The sequence below is a fragment of the Octodon degus genome, unplaced genomic scaffold (assembly GCF_000260255.1).
Source record: "Octodon degus isolate 3935 unplaced genomic scaffold, OctDeg1.0 scaffold00007, whole genome shotgun sequence".
Lineage (NCBI taxonomy): Eukaryota > Metazoa > Chordata > Mammalia > Rodentia > Octodontidae > Octodon > Octodon degus.
In genome coordinates, this window is record NW_004524583.1 from 32679178 (window position 1) to 32697337 (window position 18160).

Consider the following 18160-nt stretch of genomic DNA (forward strand, 5'->3'; position numbering starts at 1 on the left):
GAAGATCTAAGTTTAACTCACAGTATAATAAAAGCATTTTGGAGGCACCTATTGGGTACCAACACATGTTTATTGGGTCTTTTAATCTTCACGATAGCAGTAGATACTGTATGTGTTTATGAATAGAGGATTAGAGTTGGCTTAATTGCCCAACATCACAGAACTGAATTTTTTTTTCTTTTTGGTTCTGGGAATTGAACCTAAGTCCTTCACACAGCGCTACATCTTTAGCCCTTTTTTATTAGAGGTCTTGCTAAATTACCCAGGCTGTGCTCATATTTGTAATCTGCCTACCTCAGCCTCCCAGAGTGCAGGATGCATGGTGTTTGCCACCATGTCTACTTGGATTAAATTGCAGATAGACAAATAGATGGTTTTATTTTTTGCAGGATTAAATATTGAACCTAGCTATATCTCTAGTCCTTTTATTTATTTTATTTATTTATTTTATTTTTTAACATAGATTGTTTGGGCTTGTTTTTATTTTTTGAGACAGTCTTTCTATATAGTTAAGGCTGGCCTTGAACATATGCCAGGTGGCTTTGAACTCCCAAGTGCTGGAATTATTGGTGTGGTAGCACTCGGATTTGAACTGCAGATTAGCTGATTCTGAAGCCCACGTTCTTAACTGTTATGCTGCACTGACTTTTTAATGTCCCCTTCCTACTCTCATGTCTCTTATCTTGACGAAGTCACAATCCCCTCAGTGTCCAGAGAAGTCTTGTCCCCTGGGCCACCCTCATACAGAGCTTCCACACTACTAGATGCTGAGGCAGGATCTGTTTATTTTCTTTCTTTCTTTCTTTTTTCTTTTTTGTATTTTAGGGAAGGGTTTACAGGGTGTTCAGGGTCTCACTACTAGATCAGACCGTAGTGATCCTCCTATTTACAGCCTCCCAGGAGCTGGGATCACAGGCGCGCCACCACACCCACAGGCCCTGGAATCTGTTTCTAAATCCTCTTATTTCGTAAGTTCTTTAGTTCATCTTATTAAACACTTGACATTATTATTAATTTTTTTCTTTTCCTAATGTTCTTTCATGTATTGTTCATTCAGAAACTTCTTGAGTACTGGTTCTTCTAGGGATTGGTGTGAATATCCAGTAGGCATTAGAAAAAGTTACAGGGAATTTAGGCAGCTCTTTGGTAGAGCTCATGCGTAGTGTGTGTGGGTCCTGGGTTCAGTCCCTGCCACCAAACAGAACAAGAAAGCGACAGACCAGTGCGAATCCTAGCACTCATCTGTGTAGTCTAGTCTAGAAGAACAGTATAGTTAGCACAGTGCTGTTGCTCCCGCTGGGCCTGGCTTCTGTGTTGCTGCCTCATGTGCCATGTTTTGAATTTACCCCAGTTGCTCTCGGTCTCAGGCTTCTGCTCACGTTATTCCTTGTGGCCTAAATTCTTTTAAGAGCAGCTAAAATTTACCTTCTTTCCAAAAATTACTACAATTGGAGTTGCTCTCCTTCTAATGCTCATACAGGGATTTGTGTTACAGTTAATGAGTACATCTGTCTCCTACTAGTCTGACCCTTGGAGCATAGAGTAGACATCTTTGATTTTTCTTTTTTTCTACCTTTTCTTTAAAAAATGGAGCTGGCAGTTGAACCCAGGGCTTCAGACATGCTATGCATGTGCTCTATGACTAAGTTATGCCCCCCTCCCTTGCTTGTAAAGATTATTTTCCAACACTAGAGATTGAAGCTAAGGCCTTATGTATGCTTCATTGAGCTACATTCTCAGCTCTTCTTTGTTTTAAATCAGTGTCTCACTAAATTTCCCAGACTGGCTTTAACTTGGTGACCCTTCCACCTCAGAGTTCCAGGTAGCTGGAATTACAGGTACATGCCACCCACTCAGCTTTTTATTTCAAAATAAATACAGACTTGAAAGAAGTTGCAAAAATAGTACATAGAGCTCTTTGTATCTGTCACCTGGCTTCCTCAAAATATGACATCTTAGGTAGCCTTAGTAACAATATCAAACTCAAAAAGTGTTATTATAACTAGTCTGCAGACCTGAGTTTTCACCATGCAGCACCTATTTATTCATTTATTTTCTTCCGATTTTGGAGATCAAACCCAGGCCTTCTGCATGGTAGGAAAGCACTCAACACTGAGCAGCACCTCCAAGTTTTCAGTTTTTAAAATAACAAAATGGTATTACAGAAAATTAAAATAAGAGAAAAACGCAAAAATAATGATCCAAGCTATGGGTGGTGGTAGATTCAAGCCCAAGACAACTTAGTAACTTGGTAAAACTGTCTGAAATATATAAAAGAAAAAAAGGGCTAGAGATATAGCCCTGTGTGAAGGGCCTGGATTCAGTACTATGAAAGAAAAAAGAGAAGAGGCAAGATAAGATCTGCATAACAAGCGTGTGGGTGTGGCCTCTTTCGTAATATCTTCAGACTTTACTGCATGCTTCTGTGACTGTCTTGCCATTATTTTGTAAATAGGACTATATCTTTTTCAGACCTTCAGAAAAGTCTGTATTTTTAAGTGAATCTGGAAGCTTGGTTAATCTTTTTGTTTGTTTTAATGATGCTGGGAATAGAACCCAGGGCCATATGCATGCTAGGCAAGTGCTCTTACCACTAAGCTACCCTGCAGCCAATACCATTAATCTTTTTTTTTTTTAGGACAGGGTCTACAGGGTCTCACTGCATAGATCAGACTCATAGTGATCCTCTTGTTTACAGCCTCCCAAGTGCTGGGATTACGGCGTGCACCACCATGCCCAGTCTCAGTGCGGGCTGGCACAGCAGGCCTGGCGATCAGACTGGCCCCTGTGTCTGCCTGAGCAGGCACTTTAATCTGCTGAGTTATTTGGCCAGCCTTCATACCATTAATCTTGATATGGAGAGGTCAGCCCTTCAGCGGAGATGGAGAAGGAAGTATGAGGCTCAGAGGCAATTGTGTGTCAGATTGTATGCTAGGTCACCGAGAGACAAAACTTTCCAGGTAGCCTATTGAAATCATATAGCATGCCGGGGCCAGGGAGATAGCTCAGTAGAATAAATGCTTCCCTGACAAGCGCAAGGGCCTGAGTTCAATCCCTAGTTCCGAAAAAAAAAAAAAAATCTAAATTTGGGCCGGGGAGATGACTCAGTAGGATAAGCGCTTGAATGGCAAACGCAAGGATCTGAGTTTAATCCCGGGTTCCGCCAAAAAAAAGAAAACAAAACAAAAAAAAAAAAAAAGAAATATGTAGCATGAACGGAAAGTCATTAAGAATAGAATAAAGTTGATGGGAAAAGACAATTTATCAGAAGACTGAGTCTTTATCTCATTTTCTATCTCCAGGAGAAAAACCTTTTCTTTGTGAAGCCCAAGGATGTGGCCGTTCTTTTGCTGAGTATTCCAGTCTGCGAAAACATCTGGTGGTTCACTCAGGTATGAAAACTTATACTGTTTATAGATTTCAAGAAAGGAGAAAGACTTAGAGGGGAGCATGGAATAAAGAAATTAAAAAAAAGAAAGAGCCTGTTTACCCTGAACATAAAGCTTTTGACTCACGACTGAATCAGAAGTCAAGGCCCTTAATAATTATGTTTAAAGGGTCTCAGAAACAGTAGGGAGGGATCTAATAGTATTTTCTGCTGAGTCATGGAAGTACTTTCTAATGCAGACATTTTATGAGATCAAACTTTCTCACATTGTTCTGGATCCTTTGAAAGTTACATTAAACACGGATCTTGTCTTTTAGGAATTTCCATTTCATTCCTTGGGGGAGGATTTCAGATCAGAAGGAAGCTAGGAGTTAGGAAGCTGTTAGGGATAGCAGCACAAGTAACATTAGCTGCCCGGGAAGGTTGGTTATCTTACTCAGTCAGCATTTTGGTAGCAACCAGTCTTTGACTATTAGGACATATTGTCACCAAAAGTCCAGGAGACAGAAAAGTTTTAATGACCCATTTTCTGTTTAGCATTTTTAAATAATTCCTTGTAATTCTGTCAAATTGCTCATTCTGTACAGATGACCTGGTCTTCCCTGCTACAGATGTCTTTCAAAATATATGAAAATATTCAACATCAACCAGACCTTGTAAGCTCAATAGAAAAAGCTAAAGTTTTCCTTCTCTCCTTTCCTATCCTCCCAAACAGAGCCTACAGCTGTGTCTTGGTGGGACTGCTACCTCTGAGACTTACAAATTACATTGAAATCAGGCTGAAAACATAAGTTGAGAGGGGCCTAAAATACCAGGAAAGGATTTGTAAAGTGTACTGAAGGTGCATCTAGATGAGAACTCATTTTACTGTAGCTTAATCTGGTAGTGATGCATGAACTAAACTGAGAAGAGAGATTTTTTTTTTTTTTCCTTTTACAGTATGGTCAAGAATCTGTCGCAGAGCTAAGGATGTTGTTCAGTGGGAGAGCACTTGTCTGGTATGTGTAAGACCAGAAAAAAGTCTACTCCAAGGCAGTCCTAGAGTGCTATGGAAAGAGATCCAGTAGCAGCATCTTTGTGATTCCACAATTGATTGGATATAAAGAAACAGGGACACAGAAGCAGAGAAGACTATTGGTGATTCACGAAACGTGGTAGTGAAGATAAGGAAGAAAGCTGGCCACCTCATTGTCGGACTGGCTCACAGATTTATGAGGACAGAGTGTTGGAAGAGATGACAGTGAGGATTAGAGGAACCCAGCAGGCCCATCTTGGGATTGGGAAAATTCCAACTTGTTAATTGACTGAACTAAAAGTCAGGAGTAAAGGGATTGGGAAGTAGCAGTGAGTGTTCAAGGCTAGTCAGAACTACACAGTGAAACTGGCTCAAAAAAAAAAGGATTCAGCAAAGTCTAATGTTGCAATTGAAGTCTTTCTGAATCCAGACCTTTTTGCTTTCACTTGTATTTTCATTTTTACTGCAGAGCAGTTAGATCTTACAGAGTATCATACATTCTGGATTTGTTAGTTTCCTTTTATGTCATTTAATTTGTTTCCTTGGTTATTTATTTTTATGTATTTGGTCCAGGGTGTCAGTATACAGCCCAGACTCGTAGTGACCCTCATGTTCTCAGCCTCCCCAGTGCGGGGTGGCCAGCCCAGTGCACGCAGGGGCGGGGGCCTGTGCGGCCAGTGGTGCCAGGGATTGAAGCCCGGCCCCTCCGCTTGCCTAAGCAGGCACTTAGTCTGCTGAGCTAGCTCGCCGGCCCTTGTTTCCCTAGATTTGCTGTAAATTGAAGCAAGCTCTGAAACAAGTATGCCTGAGCTGCTGGCTGCATGTATCCTAGGAGAGCTAGTGACGCAGCTTCACAAGATTATAAACTTTTAGGATTCTTATGTAACTTTAACAGCTTTATTTATTTATTTATTTTTGGTTTTCTGAGATAAGGTCTCCCCATGTAGCCCAGGCTGGCCTCGACCTCTTAGAAATCCTCCTGCCTCAGCCTCCCAGGTGCTGGGGCTGCAGGTGTGCTTCGCCACCCTCCGCCTGGTCAGCAGCGTTTTTTGTAAGTCATTCTCTTTTGGTGTTCTAGTGCAGACTAACCCGGCAACAGCACGCTGATGTGTGAGGGGCACAGGCAGATCAGAAGCCATGTGCAGCAGATGGCGTGCAGGGGCGTGTGGCTCGGAGAGTAAAAGGCAGCAGTCGCCTTCTTTACGGCAGATTTCTCTTTATCCGCCTGGCGATGGGCGTATAGGCTGCTGCCCTGACGTGGCTGCCGTGAACACAGCTGTGCGCGCGGCACTGTAGCGCGCCCCGGGGGGCATGTCTGAGTCAGCTAGCTCTCCTAGCTGGGTGCGCTGTGGTGGAGCGCACCTGTGATCCCAGCACTCGGGAGGCCGGGGCCGGAGCTGAGCTGGAGGCCAGCCTGAGCTACACGGTAGACCACGTCTCAAAAACCAAACAAATAGCATTCCTACTTTCAATTTTTTGAGGGCCTGGGAGATGGCTCAGTAGAATAAGCGTTTGGCTGGCAAGTGCTGAGTTCAATCCCAGTTCTGGGAAAAAAAAAAAAAAAAAAGAGTTTTTTGAGGATGCTTCACAATGATTTTTGAAGTAGTTGTACTAGTACACATTACCATATAGAACAATTCCTTCCCCCACAACCTGGCTAGCATTTGTTATTTTTTGAATCTTTAATGATAGCTATTCTTACTGGAGTAAGGTACAATCTCAGTGTTGTTTTGATTTGCATTTTGCCAATAGTCAGAGCTTGAACATTTTTCTTAGTACACTGGCCATTTGTTTGTTTGTTTGTTTGTTTGGCAGAACCAGGGATTGAACTCAGGCTCTTGCGCTTGCCAGGGAAGCGCTTATTCCACTGAGCCATCTCCCCAGCCCACATTGGCCATTTGTATTTATTTCCTCTAAGTGTTTATTCATTCCAGTTACTCATTCTTTGATTGGGTCTTTTATTATCGGAAGATCTAATTTTTAGATATTAGACTTCTGTCTGAGGAACAGCAGATAAAGGTTTTTTTTTTTTTTTAAAAAAGGGCAAGTGGGCTGGGAAGATGGCTCAGTGAAATAAGTGCGTCCCTGGCAAGCGCAAGGGCCTGAGTTCAATCCCCAGTTCTACCAAAAAAAAAGGAGTAAGAGGATGCTAACACAAGTTTAAAAAGGGGGCAAGGGGTACAGCTGTAGCTCAGTGTAAAGTCATGGGTTCAGTCCTGAGTACTATATTGCCCTCCCCCCCCAAAAGAACCCCCCAAAACATAAACCTAAAAGGAATTAAATAACCTTGAAGGGGAGAATACAGCATGTAGGGACAGAACTATAACCAAGACTTCTTTTGACTTTACATATTAGTAAGAATAAAATTAAAAATCTGTAACGGATTAAAATGCCTGCTTAGGCAGACCCAATGGCCAGGGTTTGATCCTGGCATGGTGTGCTGGCCCCGGTGCGCTGAGACAGCCATTGAGACCATGTGGTGATGTGGCGCTCCTGTAGTCCCAGCTCTCGGGAGGCTGAACACAGGCAGAGGATCGCTGCAGATCCGATCTGCGTCGTGAAACTCTGTAGACCCTGTACTAAATACAAAAACAAAAAACTCTATCACTTGAAAAAGAAACAAATATAGTAAGCAAATGAAATAATAAAACAATTGTTGGATATTTAGCCAAGGTATTATGACTGAATATCCTTGATGAAATAGATTGTAAGAAAAAATACAACTGCAACCTACAGAAAGGGGGAAAAAGATAAATGTGCTGCTGTATGGTTTGAACTGGTCACCCACCTTGCTGCAGGAGTCTGCCAGGACTGCCGGATGCTACTCCAGGCGTTCCCGTCATCTTGGGCCACTGGCGGTCATACAAGCGGATCGAATCACTCTCATCACTCTGTTACCAATACAGTTAATAAGGAGCCGCCCGATGGGACGTCCGGTCAGGCGTGCACCCTGGCAGCTAGGCTTGCAGCTTATGGCCCTGTCGCTGATGCGGCTCTCAGCCTCTTTCACACAGCTCTCAGGTGGGGCTGTCCCAAGGGTGTTTTCTTCATGCCTTATTCTGTGGAGCGCTAAGTACCCGTAATGGTAATGCTTTCTCCACACTCCCTTGGTTGCTAATTTTTGTGTCCTTCACCCTCTGTACTGCAGAAACCCAGCTCTCTTGAAATAGAGCTCATGAATCTTGTGCTTTTCCCACCCGCTTTTGTTATCTGCTGACTTCCTGTGTACTCTCTTCATTGGTGTATTTGATACTCTGAATATCCCTGGGGAATATAAAGAGGAACTACTTCACAGCCACTCTGACGTATAGAGTTGCTCGGTGTGAAAGGAAAGTATATGTGCACCGAGATGAGAGGAAAATGAAATTGAATCTTACATGCCCTTAATTAAAGGAAGCATGCGGACTGGCGGCTGAAGCACGAGGATCGAGGCCAGCTGGGGTACACAGTTTAAGGCCAGCAGGGACCACCTAGCGAGACCCTGTCGTGGGGGGAGGGCTAACTACAGAAGGTATGCCTGATTAGAGAGGAAATAGGTATCTCTTTCAGAGATTTTTCTCCATACATGGTGTGTACCATTTAGGCCTTGGAAGAAATTGAAATCAAAAACAGCTTTAAGGCCGGCCATGGTGGCACATGCCTATAATCCTAGCACTTAGGAGACTGAGGCAGGAGGATTGTTGTGAATTTGAGACCAACCTGAGCTACAAACTGAGCTCAGGGCCAATCTGAATTTGCATAGGGAGACCCTGTCTCCAGAAGACACAAAAAAAGTGGATGAGTAAATATGTTGTGTCTAAATCCCCTAAGATTTCATTCATTGCAGCTCTGTAGCCTCAGGGACAAATTTAGTTTTTTTTCATTTGGTATAGATAGAAAGGGATGGGTTTATTACTAGGTGGTAGTCACAAGACTGTTGTTAGTCACCTTATAAAACTGGCTTCATAAAGTTATTTTTTCAAGAAAATAATTCCTCAAATAAACCTGTTTTTAATTTTTTTTTAATTAATTAAAAAAAATTAAAACTGTGCAGGCCAGATTGGTGCACGCTGTGATCCCAGCTCTTGGAGAGCTGAGGCAGAAGGATTGTTGTGAATTCAAGGCTAGCCTCACCCGACATAGGGTCTCCCTGTGTAAATTCAAATTGGCCTTGAGCTCACTTTGTAGCTCAGGTTGGTCTCAAATTCACAAATTCAAACCCAGCGTCAACTATACAATGAGACCCTTGTCTCAAAAAAATTGCAGTTTCATTCTTCCCAAAAGAATCCCTGCGTCCCACAGCAGTCGTTTCCTGTTTCCATCTTCTACTGGCCCCTGGCAGCCATTAACCTATTTTCTGTCTCTGTGAATTTGTTTGTTCTATATAATACTTTTCATATGAATGAGAGTGTACATTATGTCATTTTGTATCTGATTTCTTTAACTTGGTTTGCATTTTCAGGTTTCATTTGCATTGTAGTATCTTAACATATTTTTTGTGGCTGAATAATACTTCATTATTTCGATGTGCTAAATGTTGGCTATTATGTATACAGCTGCTGGTTTCTCATGTCTGTATATTTTCATCTCTTACGTGTATGCCTAGGAGTTGAATTGCTGGTCACATGATAAATCTCCACTGAGCTTTTTGAGAAGCTGAGAATTTTTCAGAGTAGCTGCACTAGCTGCACGTGATGGCACACACTGGTAATTCAGGTACTTAGCAGGCTGAGGCAGGATGATCACCAGGAGTTTGAGGCCAGCATAGGCTACATAGTGAGCTCAAGGCCAACCTGTATTATAGTGTGATCCTGTCTCAAAAAAAAAGAACCTTTACCACTTCAGCCCAGCTCCCTCCATTTCTTGATCTGCTTCCCTTTTCATAAAACGCTGTCTTTCTGTGTCCTGAAATTTTTTATTTTGCTCTTCTGCATATTTAGGGTTTCATATAAGAGAAACCATGGGGGCTGGTGAGATGGCTCAGTGGTCTAAAGCACCTACTTAGAACAAGCTTAGCAAAGCACAGGGACCACGGTTCAATCCCCCAGCACCACATGCCAGCCAGCCCCGCCCTCTGGTGGGCTGAGCTGGCCACACACACACAAATAAATAAATAAATAAAATTAAAAAAAAAAAAAGAGAGAGAAACCATGTTCTGTTTAAGCTTGAGTGTTTCACTTAACTGCTGTATTTGGTCTCTAACAAAGGGATCAAAAACATAGTTGGTTTCATACGTGGTGCTGGGGAACCCAGCTACCCACATGCAGGAGGTTGAATCCAGGTCCTTGGCTTTCACCATGTTCAAAACCAAAATCAAAACGAACCAGAGATCTGACTATTAAAACAAATATGTTCTCTGCTGGAATATGTAAAACTCATGATGTCATACGTGTAAGAAGAGACTTTCTGAACAGAGTCCTGGTGGTGTAAGAAATAGTATGAAGAATCGACAGATGGGATCACAGCAAATTAAAAAGCTTCTGGTCGTGAATTTTTGGTCCCTGGCCTAAGTGTGATGCCTAGGATGGTGGAATGGGCTTAGAGCACTGGTGAGGGCAAAGCTTCAGAGCCCTCAGGGAGAGTGAGTGCCAGCCGAGGCGTGGCTGCCAGGGGCTTGCCACCCGTGAGCTGGAGGCGGGCTCAGATCAGTGTGTTGGGAACTACCAGTGTGGAGAGTGAAGACTGGCGTCACAGAGTAAGGCGGATGTTGTGAACCCGAGATGGCAGTCCTTGCGGAGGAGGTACACGTCTCGCAGGTGCCTGGAAGGCTCTTGGAAAAGGGAAGCACATTTTTCATGTTGGTACTGGGATCCCCACACCAAAGAGGCTGTGGTGTGGAGGCTGCGGCTCAGTGGGCCTGGAAAGGATGGGCGTGGGGGTGTAAGCCTGCCTGGTGCACTGTTCTGGCCTCTTTGTGCTGAAAGATGACAGGCTGGGGAGGGAGAGAGCAGGGGAAGAGCAACTGCTTACGGTTCACCTGCTCTGGCCTTCTGCATCTGTGTCTAGACCATTGATTTACCACCAAAAACACACTCCATGTCTCAGCTGTCTTACCATCACGTCTGGTCCTGTTTCAGGAGAGAAGCCTCATCAGTGCCAGGTGTGTGGGAAGACCTTCTCGCAGAGCGGAAGCAGGAATGTGCACGTGAAAAAGCACCACCTGCAGCTGGGAGCAGCTGGGAGGCAGGAGCAGGAGCAGACCGGTGAGGGGGGGCGGGCGCAGCATCTCTCTGGGTTCCAAGAGCCTAGTCACTGACCTCCTGGCCCGCTCGTGATCTTCTGATTCAGTTTTGGGTGGAGAGACCTGGTCTCACCTGCTGGGCTGCCAGCTTCCAAAGCAGTGGGGTTTTTGTTTGTTTTGGTTTGATTTGGTCTGGTTTTTTGGTTTTGGAGACGGACTCTCTTCGTGTAGCTCAGGCTGCCCTTGAATCTGCAGTGATCCTTCTGCCTCCACCTCCCAGACCCTGGGATTACAGGCGTGCACACAAATACGCGTTTCCTTGCTTGTCATCCACTCCCCACCTGTACAAAACAAAATAACCTGGTAAATAATTTGTGAGTTTCCAGAATCTGTTGTTTCAAAAGTTCCCATAGGGGCTGGGTATAGCTCATTGGTAGAGTACTTGCCTAGCATGCTTATGGTTCTGGGTACAATCCCCAACACTGCAAAGAATAAATAAATGAGCTCCCGTGTGCCACTAGCACACACTCGTAGATCCCACACACCTGGGATACCAGGGGAGGAGGCTCAGTTGAATCCAGGACTAGCCTGGGTAACATGGTGAGGCTTCGTCCCAAAAACAAAGCAACAAAAGTTCACCTAGTGAGTTTGATAATTATTAATGCTTGTTCATAAACCAGCGTTCATCTACCATGGTAGTAAAAAGATTTCTATATGACAAGAGTTTATGTATTTTTTTTGCTTATCAGTTTTGACTATGTTTTGCCTCACCTTAAATTTGATAACCCTTTTTGTTGTTGTCTTTAAGACAGGATCTCGCTATGCAGCTCCGACTGCATAGCCTTGAGCCTTGAGCTTACTTTATAGCTCAGGCTTGAGCTTACTTTATAGCTCAGGCTGGTCCTGGGCTGGGATTACAGATGTGCGCCACTAGGCTGCGCTTGATAACCTTTTTTTTTTTTTTTTTTCTTTTTTTAGTACAGGGTCTCACTACATGGATCGGACTCGTAGTGATCCTCCTGTTTTTAGCTTCCCAAGCCCTGGGATTACAGGCATGCACTACCACACCCAGTCTCAGTCCTGTCTCAGCAAGCCCTGGAGGCAGGACTGGCACGGCACACTGGGGATTGAACCCTGGTCCCTGTGTCAGCCTAAGCAGGTGCTTTAATCCCCTGAGTTATCTGGCTGGCCCTTTTGATAATCCTTTTCTGTTCTTACTCCTTTTCCAAATATTTCTTCAATCAGTTATTTCATTCTAAATACTGCTAAAGATCATCCATCCTATTTCATATGCTAATGTTTATGTTAATCACAAAGATGATTATCCAGAGCCAGCCAAATAGCTCAGTGGATTAAAACACCTGCAAGCAGGTGCAGGGGCCAGGGGTTCAATCCCTGGGTCTGGTGTGGTGGGGCACCTGTAATCCCAGCACTTAGGAGGCTTTAAACAGGAGAATCACTATGAGTCTGATCTAGTAGTGAGACCCTGAACACCCTGTAGACCCTTCCCTAAAATACAGAGAAAAAAAAGATGATTATCCCTAAACCTCAAGCCTTCTTCTAGGTTTGTTGTTGTTTCCTGGAAGTAGGTGACATAGGTAACATCGGAGATGCACCTTAATTTCTAGTTTGGGAAGGGAAGGCCAGCTGTCCTGGTCAGGAAGGTGAGGGCCGGGCACGGCCTTGGTTACTCACACTCTCTTCTCTGGGCAGCTGAGCCACTCCTGGGCAGCGGTTTGCTTGAAGAGGCTTCAGTACCCAGTAAAAGCCTGGTATCCATGGATGCCCGGCCCAGCCTCGGTGGAGAGTCCTTGAACCTGCCAAACACCAGTTCCATCCTGGGAGTCGCTGATGGTAAGACTTCACATTCTCCTCGGGAGAAACGGGCTGCAAGTAGGGACTAAAGAATGGGGTGTCTGCAAAACGGAGGTTTTGAATTGTATTTCTTGTGTGTAGCTGCGGTATGATTGAGTAGCATTTGTGTTCCTGTGTCCTTGGTGGTTAAATGAGTGTGTTTTAAAAATTAATTGACGATGATATAACAGAAGAATAAAAAGAAAAAACTTAAAAGAGAAAATTATTTGTAATCTTAGCATCCTAGCCCAACTATTTCTGTCTTTCCTATTGCAGTTATGGAAGAACTTAACTTTTAAAACATTTAAACAGAACATAACCAGGTTTTACAGAGGAGATATAAAGCAATTTCTCCATACCTTCAAAAGCCATATCTTCTGGAGAAAAGAAAGGGCCCTCTAGGAGTTGCTCCTCTCTGGTATAGAAATTTCACCCAAGTTACACAGGCCAGGCCCTCTTCTCTGAAAAACTTACCAGGTGAGGTCAGCATGCATTTATTGAGTGCCTACTGTGTGCCTGACACAATGGGAAAGGCAAAAGTAGGAGAAAAGGCCCTTAAAATCCAGTTGAGAGGTCAAAATTTTCCTGTGTGCAAAATAATATTGAGTAGCACGTTAACAAACACTTGGTACAGTATGGAAGAGCAGTAGAAGCCACAGAGCCCCTATGTGAAGCTTGTAGTTTGTTTGACGGCTGAGTGGTTTTCCCAGGAGCTAGTTCCAGAAGTCTCTCATGGTGACCCCACTGGTGAACGCTCAGCGAGTGGGAGGTCCTGCGTGTTGTGTGCAGCCTGCTCCGTCAGGGCGTGGCCATACTTACGTAACTTCTGCCTAGCGCCTGCAAGGCCTGGAGTGTGCGGCAGGCTTTCAGGCAGGACTGCAGCCTCGTGACTAGGGCAAGAGGCCCAGAAACTGCCTGGTCCTGCTTTCCGGGTCTTCAAGAGGGAAGTCCCAGGGGAGGAGGTGGGCTTGGGAAACCTTGGCCAGGTTGTCAAAGGGCATACATTGAGCCCTTCGCACCGCCCGTGATTGCTTCAGGGCTGGCTCTGGCTCCTTGACGTGCCTGCCTGAGCTGTTTTAGCCCTGTTTCATACATTTTTAATCCAGATAACAGTGCTAAAGCCATTATTCTAAATCACTATATTGAAAAATGGAGAACTCCTATATCAAGATTTCTTGCTTTTCCTTTCCATTTTGTTTCTGTAATCATTTCCAAATCTCTGGTAATGATTGGCAGGCATGATTAACTTGAAAGAAATACAGAAATTTGGGACTCAATTTTTCAGGGATTAGTTACTAGGTTTTATTGAGAGGCTTGATGTGGCAGAAGTGTATCTATGTATTCACTTTTCATGGAAGATGAATTCTTCTGTTGTTTCGCAGAGGTGCTTACTGAAGGATCCCCACGTCCCCTGTCTTCAGTGCCTGATGTAACCCATCACTTGGTGACCATGCAGTCAGGGAGGCAGTGCTATGAGGTTTCTGTCCTAACAGCGGTAAACCCACAGGAGGTAAAGCGGTCTCTTGCCCTTACTTTGTTTCTGTGCCCACTTATGTGGCAGTTGCCGGAGACTCTGGAGCAGTGGTGCAGGCCGCCTGCTGTGTCGCGGGGCCACCACCATCGGTCTAGACGAGACCGGGCGCATTCAGCCAAAGCACCACTCATCTAGAGATCTGAAAATTTCTCCACTTTCCATGTCTTAAAAATTTTGACTAGAATATCTTCCTTTAAGCTCAGTACGAATCCATCTTCAAAGGAGCCTGGGTGTTACAGTCTGACCCTGCGAGTCGGGAAATGAGTGTGTCACACCTGAGATTCTCAGATTGGCACCCTTTGTACCATCCTTAGTGAGGACTGTCTGTCCCAGTGTTCAGCATGAAGATGCTGACCTTACTTTATAAAGAAAACAACACTGCTAAGTGGTCTTGCACGCCTGTGATCTCAGAATTTGGGGGGGCTGAGACAGGAGGATCACAAGATTGAGGCCAGCCTGGAACAAAATGGTTCTTGAGCAAAAACAGATTCATGACAAAATAATTAAAAATAATTATTCACTCTCCTGGCGCATGTGTCTGGAAGATAACAGGCCAGTTTAGCTGGGCCAGAGGAATGAGTTCACACTTCCTCGTTGAATGGAGACCAGCCAAGTTAACAAAGGACTTCGGGTGGACTCAAGGACTTCTGAGGCTATGGTTTTGATCTTGGCTCTCAGCAAACAGTGAAAACAGATCAAGTTTCTAGAATTTTAGAATATCTCCTTGGTTTTGTTTCATGGACATGTATAACTTCACCATGACTTCATTTCACATGCGTTAAAGCTGCCACCAAAAGCTGTATAGCCTCGACCCCTTGGCTGTGGTGTGGGGGATGAGGGTGGGGTGGGCTTTTTAAACCAAAAAAACCTTTCCTTCCTCTTCCATTGTAATCTTTATGTTTATCTGTCACATCAGTCACATGACTGCACCCTACATTGAATCCTCAGTTATTTTGCACTCTCCCTGAGGTTGCCCAGGATCACAGGGCTCTGGTCATGCACACCTGTGCCCTGCCAGGATCTCTCTTTGTATTTATTCTGGGACCCATTGTTGTCTAAGCCTTCTTCAGATTGTGCTAAATATTTTGCTGTTGGTATCATTGGTTCCATTCTATGTGACCTTTTCCAAGTTACTATTCTGAAACAAATCATCTGTCTCACCTATGGAGTCTTATTTCTGAGATTTATATTAGGGAAGTTTTCAGAGAATAGTGAGTGATGAGATAACAGGATTATGAATCATGTACCTGTTACCCAAGTTCAGTAATTAACTTTATAATGTTCAGATTTTATTTTCTGCCTTTTATTTATTTTTATTTATTTAGTACAAGGTCTACAGGGTTTCACTACATAGATCAGACTCATAGTAATCCTCCTGTTTTCAGCCTCTCAGGTGCTGGGATTATAGGCGCGCACCACCACGCCCCGCTCACCCCGGGGGCCTCCATGGCTTGCTGTGCTGGGGATCAAACCCAGGTCCCTGCACTTTGCCTAAGCAGGTGCTTTAGTCCACTGAGCTATCTGGCCAGCTCTATTTTCTGCCTTTTAATTGTTGCTGTTAGGTTTGTGGTTGGAGTATGTTAAAGCAAATTGGAAATTTTTAGATTTTTACCGTTTAACAGGTAAAAATTCTTAGTTAGCTGGGTGTGGTGGTACAGGCCTGTAATCCCAGCACATTGGAGCTGAGGCTGTGCTGTTGATGTCCTGAATCCATTCAGAGTGTTTACTCTTCATGGTCATTTGGACTAGAAGGAAGAGCCAGGCAGGAGCCAAGTGCTGCATCCACCCTCTGAATACAGATTTCGAGCACACATTGCAGTGCTTTCCGAGCCTGCCTGTCCCCTAGATGGCACTTGGCAACAGTTGTCACCACGCTTTTTATCACACTTCCTGACACTCAGGAAGGAGAACTTCCAGAACTGCTTCAGAAAGTGATCAGAGCAGTGGGATAAGTGTGTAGGAAGAGAGTGTTTTGGAGGGGGTTCATGGCATCTTTTACTGCAATTTTAAACATTTAAACACTGACTGTAGGGGCTGGAGAGATGGCTCAGTGGTCTAAAGCACCTACCTGAAACAAGCTTGGCAAAGCACAGGGACCGCGGTTCAATCCCCCAGCACCACATGCCAGCCAGCCCCGCCCCCTGGTGGGCTGAGCTGGACACACACACATACAATAAATAAATGTAATAAATAAAAATAAATAAATAATTTTAAAAAAATAAAAATAAAAAATAAACACTGACTGTATATTCTGATCCTCACCCTCCTTTTAATCCTTTTACTTCGTATGAAGGTTTTTCTGTAATTCAGTTGTAACCCATTCTACATTTGTTTTCAATCTTCTACAGTTACTAAATCAAGGAGATTTAACTGAAAGACGGACATGAGCTGGGGTGCTGCCTTCGAAGGAGCAGCTCTGTCTGATTCCAGAGCGCACAGTGGGTGCAGGACCAAGCCCTCAGCCCCGCCGGAACCAAAATAAATCTGTGAAGGACGAAACCCCGCTTTTGCCTCTTCACTTACTTCCCTGGCAGAGACCATGAGTGTGCGAGAGCTGCTCCACAGCCACCCCGTGATCCCGACAAGAAGCACAGCAGAGGCTGGGCCGGGTCACTGCCTGCCTCTTCTCGCTGCGGAATTCTGGGACAGACTTCTCCCAGAGGCAGATTGGGTTATGTGCTGGCTGATGTCCTCATGACGACTGTGGAAGGGAGGTTTTCCTTCGAGGTTTCGTCCCAGACCCAGCTCTTTTCACGTGGATGGTCAGCATCCTGCTGTCAACCACTAAACTCCTTGCGTTTTCAAGAGGCCTTGTTGCTTTGAAGAAGGGAGCAGTGTCCGTTCTGTCATGGTGTTCTCCCTTCGGCAACCTGAGTAAGAGACTCTCAGCCATCGGGCTGCACAAAGGAATTACTTGAATCGCCCCTTGGCCCACGCTGAGGTTCTGTCTTGTCCTGTCCACCTCTGCCCCGTCACTTTGCTTTCCTTGTTGACGGAACACACAGTAGCATGTTAAGAGGGTTTTTGTTTTTCAAGTCTTTTTTTTTTTTTTTTTTTTTAAGTTAAAAATCACTGATACAAAGCTTCAGTTTTCCCTTAAAATAAACAAAACAGCCCAATGAGTTGCTTGGCCTTTGTTTTGCATATAACATAGTTCCCTTAAAAGGAGATTAAGAAAATAATTCCGTCTTTCACTTTAAGATGGGGCCATAATTCACCCTTAAGATCCCATGTAGCTAAAACTGATGGAGCCTAAGAAACGTGATATGAGAGTCTCCATCAGCCTGTGAACACAAGGCTCTCTTAGAAACTTTCTCTGTCTAGGAACATGGCAGGCGTAACAGCTCATTTTGATGTTTCCAGAAAAACTGAAATGTGAGGGCTGGTGAGACGGCTCAGTGGTCTAAAGCACCTACTTAGAACAAGCTTAGCAAAGCACAGGGACCGCAGTTCAATCCCCCAGCACCACATGCCAGCCAGCCCGCCCCCTGGTGGGCTGAGCTGGCCACACACACACACACACACACACACACAAAAAAAAAAAAAAAAAAAAAAAGAAATGTGAGAGTTCAGCACAAGTACCCTTGCTTTCAACCTGTCCACAGCAACTGAGAGAAAATAGTTGTAGACACAGGAAAATACTCCAAAGACCACCTACAAAGAAAAGTCATGGCTGTCGGAGAAGTTTTAAATTAGAAACAATCTCTTCTATGCTAGCAGACACATACAGAGTAGCACATCCTAAACAGATAACAGAAAAAACATTTAAATAATGGCTCTTAATTTATTAATGGTACACACAGTCACCCTAAACTGTGGCAACTCAGCTCATGGTGGGTACTTGTCAGGAACTGAACTTAGGACTTCGTGCTTGCCAGACAGAGGCGACACCTCGGAGCCACACCCATGGCCCATCAAACACTTGTACTAGAACGTGAGGTGTTCTGCAGGTGTGACAGCACACGCTTACAAGCGCAGCACAGGAGGCCGAGGCAGGAGGGCTCGTAAGTTAAAGGCTAGCCTACGTGCAAGACCTTGTTTCAAAAAAATTAAATAACATGCTAGGTTTTGGATTCCGTAGTCATTGTGATCCGGGAACACTTGTTCTTACCTGGGAACATTCTTACCTGGTGACATTCTTGGTTGTCACAACCAAGAGTGGGGAGCTACTGCATTAGTGCGGAGAAGCAGCAGTACTGCAAAGCTTCC

The 18160-nt window shown here is 44.4% G+C and overlaps 1 protein-coding gene across 4 annotated transcripts in view; it reads left to right on the plus strand.

The window, feature by feature from the left end:
- Znf410 (zinc finger protein 410) overlaps positions 1–17294 on the plus strand; it is a 35501-nt gene extending 18207 nt beyond the window's left edge. The window contains exons 7-11 of one of the 4 annotated variants that reach the window (XM_004624851.3): positions 3303–3392; positions 10460–10585; positions 12277–12417; positions 13800–13927; positions 16300–17293. In XM_004624851.3, the coding sequence (XP_004624908.1) occupies positions 3303–3392; positions 10460–10585; positions 12277–12417; positions 13800–13927; positions 16300–16338 (524 nt within the window). In that variant the 3' untranslated portion in view covers positions 16339–17293. Of the gene's footprint in view, positions 1–3302; positions 3393–3975; positions 4045–10459; positions 10586–12276; positions 12418–13799; positions 13928–16299 lie in introns of those variants that run through there. The other 3 variants (XM_004624852.2, XM_023703555.1, XM_023703565.1) reach the window with 3 other exon arrangements.
- Positions 17295–18160: the final 866 nt, after the last annotated feature.